This window comes from Panulirus ornatus, chromosome 11, assembly GCF_036320965.1.
Source record: "Panulirus ornatus isolate Po-2019 chromosome 11, ASM3632096v1, whole genome shotgun sequence".
Classification (NCBI taxonomy): domain Eukaryota; kingdom Metazoa; phylum Arthropoda; class Malacostraca; order Decapoda; family Palinuridae; genus Panulirus; species Panulirus ornatus.
Window position 1 is genome coordinate 51,245,443 of NC_092234.1, and position 13,312 is coordinate 51,258,754.

The 13,312-nt window shown below is 42.3% G+C and overlaps 1 protein-coding gene across 2 annotated transcripts in view; it reads left to right on the forward strand.

Moving 5' to 3' along the window:
• Positions 1-12,385, forward strand: part of LOC139751520 (uncharacterized) — a 122,394-nt gene extending 110,009 nt beyond the window's left edge. For both annotated transcript variants that reach the window (XM_071667019.1, XM_071667020.1), the window contains exon 10: positions 9,546-12,385. In XM_071667019.1, coding sequence (XP_071523120.1) covers positions 9,546-9,644 — 99 coding nt within the window. In that variant the 3' untranslated portion in view covers positions 9,645-12,385. The remainder of the gene's footprint in view (positions 1-9,545) is intronic.
• The last annotated feature ends 927 nt before the right edge of the window (positions 12,386-13,312 follow it).

Here is a 13,312-nt window from a genome sequence, read left to right on the forward strand (position 1 = left end):
TGGTTTGATCGAGTAAGTAACATAAGGGTAAGAGAGATGTGTGGAAATAAAAAGAGCGTGGTTGAGAGGGCAGAAGAGGGTGTTTTGAAATGGTTTGGGCACATGGAGAGAATGAGTGAGGAAAGGTTGACCAAGAGGATATATGTGTCGGAGGTGGAGGGAACGAGGAGAAGAGGGAGACCAAATTGGAGGTGGAAAGATGGAGTGAAAAAGATTTTGTGTGATCGGGGCCTGAACATGCAGGAGGGTGAAAGGAGGGCAAGGAATAGAGTGAATTGGAGCGATGTGGTATACCGGGGTTGACGTGCTGTCAGTGGATTGAATCAGGGCATGTGAAGCGTTTGGGGTAAACCATGGAAAGCTGTGTAGGTATGTATATTTGCGTGTGTGGACGTATGTATATACATGTGTATGGGGGTGGTTTGGGCCATTTCTTTCGTCTTTTTCCTTGCGCTACCTCACAAACGCGGGAGACAGCGACAAAAAAAAAAAAAAAATCAACATATACACATGTACAGGCATATACATATATATATACACATGTACATATTAATACTTGCTTGACCTCATCCATTCCTGGCACTACCCCACCCCACAGGAAACACCATCGCTACTCCCTGCTTCAGCAAGGTAGCGCCAGGAAAACTTACAAAAAAAGGCCACATTTGTTCACACTCAGTCTCTAGCTGTCATGTGTAATGCACTGAAACCACAGTTTCCTATCTACATCCAGGCCCCACAGACCTTTCCATCGTTTACCCCAGATGTTTCACATTCCTTGGTTCAGTCCATTGACGGCATGTCAACCCCAGTATACCACATCATTCCAATTCACTCTCTTCCCTGCACGCCTCTCACCCTCCTGTATGTTCAGGCCCTGAGCCCTCTAAATCTTTTCCACTCCATCCTTCCACCTTCAATTTGGTCTCCTGCTTCTTGTTCCCTCCTCCTCTGACACATATATCTTCTGTCACTCCTGCCTCTCATTCTTTCCATGTGTCTAAACCATTTCAACACCCCATCTTCTGCTCTCTTAACCACATTCTTTTTATTTATTTATTTTTTTTTTTTTTTTTTTTTTTTTATACTTTGTCGCTGTCTCCCGCGTTTGCGAGGTAGCGCAAGGAAACAGACGAAAGAAATGGCCCAACCCCCCCCCCCCCCCCCCATACACATGTACATACACACGTCCACACACGCAAATATACATACCTACACAGCTTTCCATGGTTTACCCCAGACGCTTCACATGCCTTGCTTCAATCCACTGACAGCACGTCAACCCCGGTATACCACATGACTCCAATTCACTCTATTTCTTGCCCTCCTTTCACCCTCCTGCATGTTCAGGCCCCGATCACACAAAATCTTTTTCACTCCATCTTTCCACCTCCAATTTGGTCTCCCTCTTCTCCTCGTTCCCTCCACCTCCGACACATATATCCTCTTGGTCAATCTCTCCTCACTCATTCTCTCCATGTGCCCAAACCATTTCAAAACACCCTCTTCTGCTCTCTCAACCACGCTCTTTTTATTTCCACACATCTCTCTTACCCTTACGTTACTTACTCGATCAAACCACCTCACACCACACATTGTCCTCAAACATCTCATTTCCAGCACATCCATCCTCCTGCGCACATCTCTATCCATAGCCCACGCCTCGCAACCATACAACATTGTTGGAACCACTATTCCCTCAAACATACCCATTTTTGCTTTCCGAGATAATGTTCTCGACTTCCACACATTTTTCAAGGCTCCCAAAATTTTCGCCCCCTCCCCCACCCTATGATCCACTTCCGCTTCCATGGTTCCATCCGCTGACAGATCCACTCCCAGATATCTAAAACACTTCACTTCCTCCAGTTTTTCTCCATTCAAACTCACCTCCCAATTGACTTGACCCTCACCCCTACTGTACCTAGTAACCTTGCTCTTATTCACATTTACTCTCAACTTTCTTCTTCCACACACTTTACCAAACTCAGTCACCAGCTTCTGCAGTTTCTCACATGAATCAGCCACCAGCGCTGTATCATCAGCGAACAACAACTGACTCACTTCCCAAGCTCTCTCATCCCCAACAGACTTCATACTTGCCCCTCTTTCCAGGACTCTTGCATTTACCTCCCTTACAACCCCATCCATAAACAAATTAAACAACCATGGAGACATCACACATCCCTGCCGCAAACCTACATTCACTGACAACCAATCACTTTCCTCTCTTCCTACACGTACACATGCCTTACATCCTCGATAAAAACTTTTCACTGCTTCTAACAACTTGCCTCCCACACCATATATTCTTAATACCTTCCACAGAGCATCTCTATCAACTCTATCATATGCCTTCTCCAGATCCATAAATGCTACATACAAATCCATTTGCTTTTCTAAGTATTTCTCACATACATTCTTCAAAGCAAACACCTGATCCACACATCCTCTACCACTTCTGAAACCGCACTGCTCTTCCCCAATCTGATGCTCTGTACATGCCTTCACCCTCTCAATCAATACCCTCCCATATAATTTACCAGGAATACTCAACAAACTTATACCTCTGTAATTTGAGCACTCACTCTTATCCCCTTTGCCTTTGTACAATGGCACTATGCACGCATTCCGCCAATCCTCAGGCACCTCACCATGAGTCATACATACATTAAATAACCTTACCAACCAGTCAACGATACAGTCACCCCCTTTTTTAATAAATTCCACTGCAATACCATCCAAACCTGCTGCCTTGCCGGCTTTCATCTTCCGCAAAGCTTTTACTACCTCTTCTCTGTTTACCAAATCATTTTCCCTAACCCTCTCACTTTGCACACCACCTCGACCAAAACACCCTATATCTGCCACTCTGTCATCAGACACATTCAACAAACCTTCAAAATACTCATTCCATCTCCTTCTCACATCACCGCTACTTGTTATCACCTCCCCATTTACGCCCTTCACTGAAGTTCCCATTTGCTCCCTTGTCTTACGCACCCTATTTACCTCCTCCCAGAACATCTTTTTATTCTCCCTAAAATTTACTGATAGTCTCTCACCCCAACTCTCATTTGCCCTTTTTTTCACCTCTTGCACCTTTCTCTTGACCTCCTGTCTCTTTCTTTTATACTTCTCCCACTCAATTGCATTTTTTCCCTGCAAAAATCGTCCAAATGCCTCTCTCTTCTCTTTCACTAATACTCTTACTTCTTCATCCCACCACTCACTACCCTTTCTAAACAGCCCACCTCCCACTCTTCTCATGCCACAAGCATCTTTTGCGCAATCCATCACTGATTCCCTAAATACATCCCATTCCTCCCCCACTCCCCTTACTTCCATTGTTCTCACCTTTTTCCATTCTGTACACAGTCTCTCCTGGTACTTCCCCACACAGGTCTCCTTCCCAAGCTCACTTACTCTCACCACCTTCTTCACCCCAACATTCACTCCTCTTTTCTGAAAACCCATACTAATCTTCACCTTAGCCTCCACAAGATAATGATCAGACATCCCTCCAGTAGCACCTCTCAGCACATTAACATCCAAAAGTCTCTCTTTCGCACGCCTGTCAATTAACACGTAATCCAATAACGCTCTCTGGCCATCTCTCCTACTTACATAAGTATACTTATGTATATCTCGCTTTTTAAACCAGGTATTCCCAATCATCAGTCCTTTTTCAGCACATAAATCTACAAGCTCTTCACCATTTCCATTTACAACACTGAACACCCCATGCATACCAATTATTCCCTCAACTGCCACATTACTCACCTTTGCATTCAAATCATTTATTTATTTATTATTTATTTTGCTTTGTCGCTGTCTCCCGCCTTTGCGGGTAGTGCAAGGAAACAGATGAAAGAAATGGCCCAACCCACCCCCATACACAATGTATATACATACACGTCCACACATGCAAATATACATACCTATACATCTCAATGTACACATATATATACACACACAGACACATACATATATACCCATGCACACAATTCACAGTGTCTGCCTTTATTCATTCCCATCGCCACCTCGCCACACATGGAATACCATCCCCCTCCCCCCTCATGTGTGCGAGGTAGCACTAGGAAAAGACAACAAAGGCCCAATTTGTTCACACTCAGTCTCTAGCTGTCATGCAATAATGCCCGAAACCACAGCTCCCTTTCCACATCCAGGCCCCACACAACTTTCCATGGTTTACCCCAGACACTTCACATGCCCTGATTCAATCCACTGACAGCACGTCAACCCCGGTATACCACATCGATCCAATTCACTCTATTCCTTGCCCTCCTTTCACCCTCCTGCATGTTCAGGCCCCGATCACACAAAATCTTTTTCACTCCATCTTTCCACCTCCAATTTGGTCTCTCACTTCTCCTCGTTCCCTCCACCTCCGACACATATATCCTCTTGGTCAATCTTTCCTCACTCATTCTCTCCATGTGCCCAAACCATTTCAAAACACCCTCTTCTGCTCTCTCAACCACGCTCTTTTTATTTCCACACATCTCTCTTACCCTTACATTACTTACTCGATCAAACCACCTCACACCACACATTGTCCTCAAACATCTCATTTCCAGCACATCCATCCTCCTGCGCACAACTCTATCCATAGCCCACGTCTCGCAACCATACAACATTGTTGGAACCACTATTCCTTCAAACATACCCATTTTAGCTTTCCGAGATAATGTTCTCGACTTCCACACATTCTTCAAGGCTCCCAGGATTTTCGCCCCCTCCCCCACCCTATGATTCACTTCCGCTTCCATGGTTCCATCCGCTGCCAGATCCACTCCCAGATATCTAAAACACTTTACTTCCTCCAGTTTTTCTCCATTCAAAGTCACCTCCCAATTGACTTGACCCTCAACCCTACTGTACCTAATAACCTTGCTTTTATTCACATTTGCTCTGAACTTTCTTCTATCTCACACTTTACCAAACTCAGTCACCAGCTTCTGCAGTTTCTCACATGAATCAGCCACCAGCACTGTATCATCAGCGAACAACAACTGACTCACTTCCCAAGCTCTCTCATCCACAACAGACTTCCTACTTGCCCCTCTTTCCAAAACTCTTGCATTTACCTCCCTAACAACCCCATCCATAAACAAATTAAACAACCATGGACACATCACACACCCCTGCCGCAAACCTACATTCACTGAGAACCAATCACTTTCCTCTCTTCCTACACGTACACATGCCTTACATCCTCGATAAAAGCTTTTCACTGCTTCTAACAACTTGCCTTCCACACCATATATTCTTAATACCCTCCACAGAGCATCTCTATCAACTCTATCATATGCCTTCTCCAGATCCATAAATGCTACATACAAATCCATTTGCTTTTCTAAGTATTTCTCACATACATTCTTCAAAGCAAACACCTGATCCACACATCCTCTACCACTTCTGAAACCACACTGCTCTTCCTCAGTCTGATTCTCTGTACATGCCTTCACTCTCTCAATCAATACCCTCCCATATAATTTACCAGGAATACTCAACAAACTTATACCTCTGTAATTTGAGCACTCACTCTTATCCCCTTTGCCTTTGTACAATGGCACTATGCACGCATTCCGCCAATCCTCGGGCACCTCACCATGAGTCATACATACATTAAATAACCTTACCAACCAGTCAAGAATACAGTCACCCCCTTTTTTGATAAATTCCACTGCAATACCATCCAAACCTGCTGCCTTGCCGGCTTTCATCTTCCGCATTTTATTTCCACATTTCCACAGAGAAGAGGTAGTAAAAGCTTTGCGGAAGATGAAAGCCGGCAAGGCAGCAGGTTTGGATGGTATTGCAGTGGAATTTATTGAAAAAGGGGGTGACTGTATTGTTGACTGGTTGGTAAGGTTATTTAATGTATGTATGACTCATGGTGAGGTGCCTGAGGATTGGCGGAATGCGTGCATAGTGCCATTGTACAAAGGCAAAGGGGATAAGAGTGAGTGCTCAAATTACAGAGGTATAAGTTTGTTGAGTATTCCTGGTAAATTATATGGGAGGGTATTGATTGAGAGGGTGAAGGCATGTACAGAGCATCAGACTGGGGAAGAGCAGTGTGGTTTCAGAAGTGGTAGAGGATGTGTGGATCAGGTGTTTGCTTTGAAGAATGTATGTGAGAAATACTTAGAAAAGCAAATGGATTTGTATGTAGCATTTATGGATCTGGAGAAGGCATATGATAGAGTTGATAGAGATGCTCTGTGGAAGGTATTAAGAATATATGGTGTGGGAGGCAAGTTGTTAGAAGCAGTGAAAAGTTTTTATCGAGGATGTAAGGCATGTGTACGTGTAGGAAGAGAGGAAAGTGATTGGTTCTCAGTGAATGTAGGTTTGCGGCAGGGGTGTGTGATGTCTCCATGGTTGTTTAATTTGTTTATGGATGGGGTTGTTAGGGAGGTGAATGCAAGAGTTTTGGAAAGAGGGGCAAGTATGAAGTCTGTTGGGGATGAGAGAGCTTGGGAAGTGAGTCAGTTGTTGTTCGCTGATGATACAGCGCTGGTGGCTGATTCATGTGAGAAACTGCAGAAGCTGGTGACTGAGTTTGGTAAAGTGTGTGAAAGAAGAAAGTTAAGAGTAAATGTGAATAAAAGCAAGGTTATTAGGTACAGTAGGGTTGAGGGTCAAGTCAATTGGGAGGTGAGTTTGAATGGAGAAAAACTGGAGAAAGTGAAGTGTTTTAGATATCTGGGAGTGGATCTGGCAGCGGATGGAACCATGGAAGCGGAAGTGGATCATAGGGTGGGGGAGGGGGCGAAAATTCTGGGAGCCTTGAAGAATGTGTGGAAGTTGAGAACATTATCTCATAAAGCAAAAATGGGTATGTTTGAAGGAATAGTGGTTCCAACAATGTTGTTTGGTTGCTAGGCCTGGGCTATGGATAGAGTGGTGTGCAGGAGGATGGATGTGCTGGAAATGAGATGTTTGAGGACAATGTGTGGTGTGAGGTGGTTTGATCGAGTAAGTAACGTAAGGGTAAGAGAGATGTGTGGAAATAAAAAGAGCGTGGTTGAGAGAGCAGAAGAGGGTGTTATGAAATGGTTTGGGCACATGGAGAGAATGAGTGAGGAAAGATTGACCAAGAGGATATATGTGTCGGAGGTGGAGGGATCGAGGAGAAGAGGGAGACCAAATTGGAGGTGGAAAGATGGAGTGAAGAAGATTTTGTGTGATCGGGGCCTGAACATGCAGGAGGGTGAAAGGAGGGCAAGGAATAGAGTGAATTGGATCGATGTGGTATACCGGGGTTGACGTGCTGTCAGTGGATTGAATCAGGGCATGTGAAGCGTCTGGGGTAAACCATGGAAAGCTGTGTAGGTATGTATATTTGCGTGTGTGGACGTATGTATATACATGTGTATGGGGGTGGGTTGGGCCATTTCTTTCGTCTGTTTCCTTGCGCTACCTCGCAAACGCGGGAGACAGCGACAAAGCAAAAAAAAAAAAAAAAAAAAAAATATCTTTCTTACCCTTTCATTACGTACTTGTTTGATGCACCTCAAACATTTCATTTCCAACACATCCACCCTCCTCTGTAAAACTCTAATGTTAGCCCATGCATTGCAACCATATTGTTGGAACAACTTTTCCTTCAAATATACCTATTTTTGCTCCCTGAGATAACATTCTCTCCTTCCACATATTCATCATCGCTCCCAGAACCTTTGCCCCCTCCCCCACCTTGTGACTCACTTCCTCCAATTTTTCTCCATTCAAACTTACATCCCATTTAACTTGTCCCTCAACCTTACTGAACTTTGCCCTTATTCACATTCAACTTTCTCCTTTCACACACTTTTCCAAACTCAGTCACCAACTTCTGCAGTTTCTCGCTTGAATGAGCCACCAGAGCTGTATCATTGGTAAACAACAACTGAATCACTTCCCAGGCCCTCTCATCCACAACAAACTGCATACTTGCCCTTCTCTCCAAAACTCTTGCATTTACCTCATTAACCATCCCATCCATAAACAAATTAAACATCCATGGGTACATCATACACCCCTGCCGCAGACCAACATTTACTGGGAACCAGTCACTTTCCTCTCTTCCTACTCTTACACATGGTTTACATCCTTGGTAAAGAATTTTTACTGCTTCTAGCAGCTTATGTCCCATACTATATACCCTTAAGACCTTTCACAAAGCATCTCTATCAACCCTATCATATGCCATTCTACATTCAGTATTTCTTTACACAGGTTTTTTTCCCAAGCTCACTTACACTGCCCTCTTCTCACCAATATGATTTTCTTTCTTCTAAAAACCTCCACGAATCTTCACCCTTGCCTCCACCATGTAATGCCCTTCTCAGCACATTCACATCTAAGAGTCTCTCTTTTGCATGCCTATCAATCATATGTAATCCAGTAATGCCTTCCTACCATCTTTTCCTCATTCATATGTATAATTATGTATGTCCTTTTTAAACCCGGGTATTCCCAATCACCTGTCCTTTTTCAGCATGCAACTCTATGAGCAGTTCATCATCCTTGTTCACAGTATTGGGTATCCTGTACCCCTCCACTTAATCCCTCATTTGCCATATTAATTTCTTACTTTTGCATATAAATCCCCCTTCACTAGTAACCAGTCTCTTCCATAATGGCTGGCACACCACTCAGCTATTCCTAAAACAGTCGCCTCTATATATTATCCATCTGGAGGTCAGGTGTGTATGAACTAATAAACACTCACTTGTAATCTACTTTCATTTTTACCCGCATCAATTTGGAGCTCACTTTCATGCATTCCCACAACTCATGCTTTAGTATTACCGTTACCCCTTCCTAAGCTTTTGCCCTCTCACCATCCCCTGACTTTACTACTAAGACATTCCCAAGCCATTCTCCCTTACCATTGAGTTTTGTTTCACTTAGAGCCTGAACATCCAGGCTCCTTTCTTCAAACTTAATATTAATCTCTCCTATCTTCTCATTTTAGTTACATCCACACACATTTAGACATCCCGACATGAGCCTTCAGGGAGAATGAGCAATCCTCACTTGATTCCTTGGTCTGTTCCATCATGCCTAAAGATCATCTTTTTTGTGGCTCCCAGAGCTCTCAGGAAGCTGATGGGACCATATGTCAGAAAGTGTGAGGATGTGCATTTAGTATGTATGTGTGAAATGAGTGCAGGACACTTGAGGAATAAGTCTTTGGTGTCTTTGGTACAGAAGTAGCATCTTCAGCATGAGTGGTCTTTTTATATGAGGAATCAGTGTTAGTAATTTTAGAGAAATCAGTTGTGTCCAAGAATGCAAGCATAATATAAAAATGTGTGATGATTAATTTTTTCCCCAAAACTATGGTGATGTATATATTTGTGAAGTGAGTGTAGGACCATTGAAGAGTAAGTGTTCTGTCTTCAGTGTGGGAGTAACATTTTGGGTATTAAGGGTTTCTTGAAATGCTGAGTGAGAGTTTGTAATGGAGAGATGGTTATTACTCAAAATGCAGACTGTGTATATACAAATATGATTTTTTTTTTCAGTTGAAGAAAGCAAAAGGAAAATTCAGCAAGGAAGATAAAAAGAAACTGGCTATCTCCCAAAAGCTAACTGGAAGCAAAAGGAAATTGGCTGACTCCTAAAAGCTAAATGGAAGCAAACCTTTAATCAAGAAAACATCCTAAAAGTTGTCAATATGAAGTGACATGAACATGTTTGGAATATTTTTTTTAAGATAAGAAAAAATTAGGTTAAAGGTAATACAGTCTTTCTGATTTCTTTATCAGAACCTTTCAGTTGTTTGTTTGTTTTCTTTGGTTTTTCTTTCAACAGGGATAGTCAGACTGTGGCTAATGAGTCTTATACAGCTCATAAGAGTCTTACTAATAAAGTGGGGAGGCTGGAGAAGAGAGTGAGCCAGCTGGTAATGGATCTGTTTAACACAACCATAGGCCCCAGTTATCACTGTGTTAGGAAGTAATACTGGTTATCATTGTATAAGGTTGCTGCCCCATTTTTTTTCTGCAAAAGGAGTTTTGGATATATGGAATCATACTGAACTTGGATCCAAAAACATTAGCTTATCTTAAGTGGTTTCCTGGCCTTTCCATTAGCTGCTAGGATTATGAGAGTATATGTCTTACGTGAAGGGCACAAATGGGGAGGTGATAACAAGTAGTGGTGATGTGAGAAAGAGATGGAGTGAGTATTTTGAAGGTTTGTTGAATGTTTGATGATAGAGTGGCAGATATAGGGTGTTTTGGTCGAAGTGGTGTGCAAAGTGAGAGGGTTAGGGAAAATGATTTGGTAAACAGAGAAGAGGTAGTAAAAGCTTTGCGGAAGATGAAAGCCGGCAAGGCAGCAGGTTTGGATGGTATTGCAGTGGAATTTATTAAAAAAAGGGGGTGACTGTATTATTGACTGGTTGGTAAGGTTATTTAATGTATGTATGACTCATGGTGAGGTGCCTGAGGATTGGCGGAATGCGTGTATAGTGCCATTGTACAGAGGCAAAGGGGATAAGAGTGAGTGCTCAAATTTCAGAGGTATAAGTTTGTTGAGTATTCCTGGTAAATTATATGGGAGGGTATTGATTGAGAGGGTGAAGGCATGTACAGAGCATCAGATTGGGGAAGAGCAGTGTGGTTTCATAAGTGGTAGAGGATGTGTGGATCAGGTGTTTGCTTTGAAGAACGTATGTGAGAAATACTTAGAAAAGCAAATGGATTTGTATGTAGCATTTATGGATCTGGAGAAGGCATATGATAGAGTTGATAGAGATGCTCTGTGGAAGGTATTAAGAATATATGGTGTGGGAGGCAAGTTGTTAGAAGCAGTGAAAAGTTTTTATCGAGGATGTAAGGCATGTGTACGTGTAGGAAGAGAGGAAAGTGATTGGTTCTCAGTGAATGTAGGTTTGCAGCAGGGGTGTGTGATGTCTCCATTGTTGTTTAATTTGTTTATGGATGGGGTTGTTAGGGAGGTGAATGCAAGAGTTTTGGAAAGAGGGGCAAGTATGAAGTCTGTTGTGGATGAGAGAGCTTGGGAAGTGAGTCAGTTGTTGTTTGCTGATGATACAGCGTTGGTGGCTGATTCATGTGAGAAACTGCAGAAGCTGAGTTTGGTAAAGTGTGTGAAAGAAGAAAGTTAAGAGTAAATGTGAATAAGAGCAAGGTTATTAGGTACAGTAGGGTTGAGGGTCAAGTCAATTGGGAGGTAAGTTTGAATGGAGAAAAACTGGAGGAAGTAAAGTGTTTTAGATATCTGGGAGTGGATCTGGCAGCGGATGGAACCATGGAAGCGGAAGTGGATCATAGGGTGGGGGAGGGGGCGAAAATCCTGGGAGCCTTGAAGAATGTGTGGAAGTTGAGAACATTATCTCGGAAAGCAAAAATGGGTATGTTTGAAGGAATAGTGGTTCCAACAATGTTGTATGGTTGCTAGGCCTGGGCTATGGATAGAGTTGTGCGCAGGAGGATGGATGTGCTGGAAATGAGATGTTTGAGGACATTGTGTGGTGTGAGGTGGTTTGATCGAGTAAGTAACGTAAGGGTAAGAGAGATGTGTGGAAATAAAAAGAGCGTGGTTGAGAGAGCAGAAGAGGGTATTTTGAAATGGTTTGGGCACATGGAGAGAATGTGTGAGGAAAGATTGACCAAAAGGATATATGTGTCGGAGGTGGAGGGAACGAGGAGAAGTGGGAGACCAAATTGGAGGTGGAAAGATGGAGTGAAAAATATTTTGTGTGATCGGGGCCTGAACATGCAGGAGGGTGAAAGGCGGGCAAGGAGTAGAGTGAATTGGATCGATGTGGTATACCGGGGTTGACGTGCTGTCAGTGGATTGAATCAGGGCATGTGAAGCGTCTGGGGTAAACCATGGAAAGCTGTGTAGGTATGTATATTTGCGTGTGTGGACGTATGTATATAAATGTGTATGGGGGTGGTTTGGGCCATTTCTTTCGTCTGTTTCCTTGCGCTACCTCGCAAACGCGGGAGACAGCGGAAAAAAAAATGTCTTACGTCATTTAAAGAGGGAAGTCTAGAAGAGTGACTTAGGGTTACAGATAATACCATGATATTGAAAACATAGGGTTTGAAGACTACATATTCACCCTCCCTGTTGATCTACCTGTAAACTATAAAATTATTTTGTACCTGTGTATGGCATGTAGGTTAGGTAGTTTGGTGACTTTTGCTTAGTGTATGGGAAGTGGCATTATTGTCTTCATGATCATCAGTGTTGATGAATATTTGTGTTACACTGAAGGATATGTTCTTCCTTGATTTGAGAAGAGAAAAAAATATTTGAGTACTGTAAATTCTGAGACAAACTTACAAAGTGTTTCAGTGAGTCCTCGTAAATTTTGAGACAAATTCACAAAGTTTTTCTTTGAGTCCTTATTCCATGAATTACAGGTAAGAGAATTGCCAGTATGAATTTATATCTCTTAGGCCACATTCATTCAGCTTTGAAAAAAATAGGAAGAGGAAATAATTTACAGCATTTACTATTGGAAATGTCACTGATCCATAGTTAATCACGACAATCATACACCAGTCTCTGCATTATAGGGGTACGAAATATCCAGACCAGAGAAACAACCTGCACATCTGAGTAGGCTTTTTTGTTTTTGTACTTGTTCACTGTTTTTAGTCTTAGCAAGGTAACACCAGGATCAGACAGATAACAGCCTCATTTGCTCACATCCACTCTAACTGTTGTATGCCATGTACCAAACCAGAGGGTTTTTATAAAAAAAAAATCAAAGTGGCAGAATATTAACAAAACTTGGTGAAGTGAGTTGAGTATGTAAGAAATGTTTTGAGGATTTAGTTTAAGAGATGTTAGTTAACAAAAGTAATAACAGTTGATTAGTATTGATTTAGTAAAACAGATTGACTTAAGTTTGGGAAGAGCACTGGTAAGATCAAGCTAGTCATAAAGAAAAATCAGGAAAAATGACTGGCAAGAGAACTGGGTACAAGCAATAAAAAAGATGACACTACAGAAAAGATGTAATGATGGGATGTGAAACCACAGGGATCTTACTAGAATTAGGAAATATGAAAGGTTGGAAGTGACACGGTAGAAAAATCAAACTTTACATAACTAGATTATATTTACAATAGCATGTGTCTGTGGACCAGAACTGTACTGAAAATTTTAGGTGCAGATATGTTTGATAAAGGACCTGGTGAAATTTTTAAAAAAATATGTCAAGTCAAGGCAGCAGGTTTGGATGGTATTGCAGTGGAATCTATTAAAAAAAGGGGGTGACTGTATTGTTGACTGGTTGGTAAGGTTATTT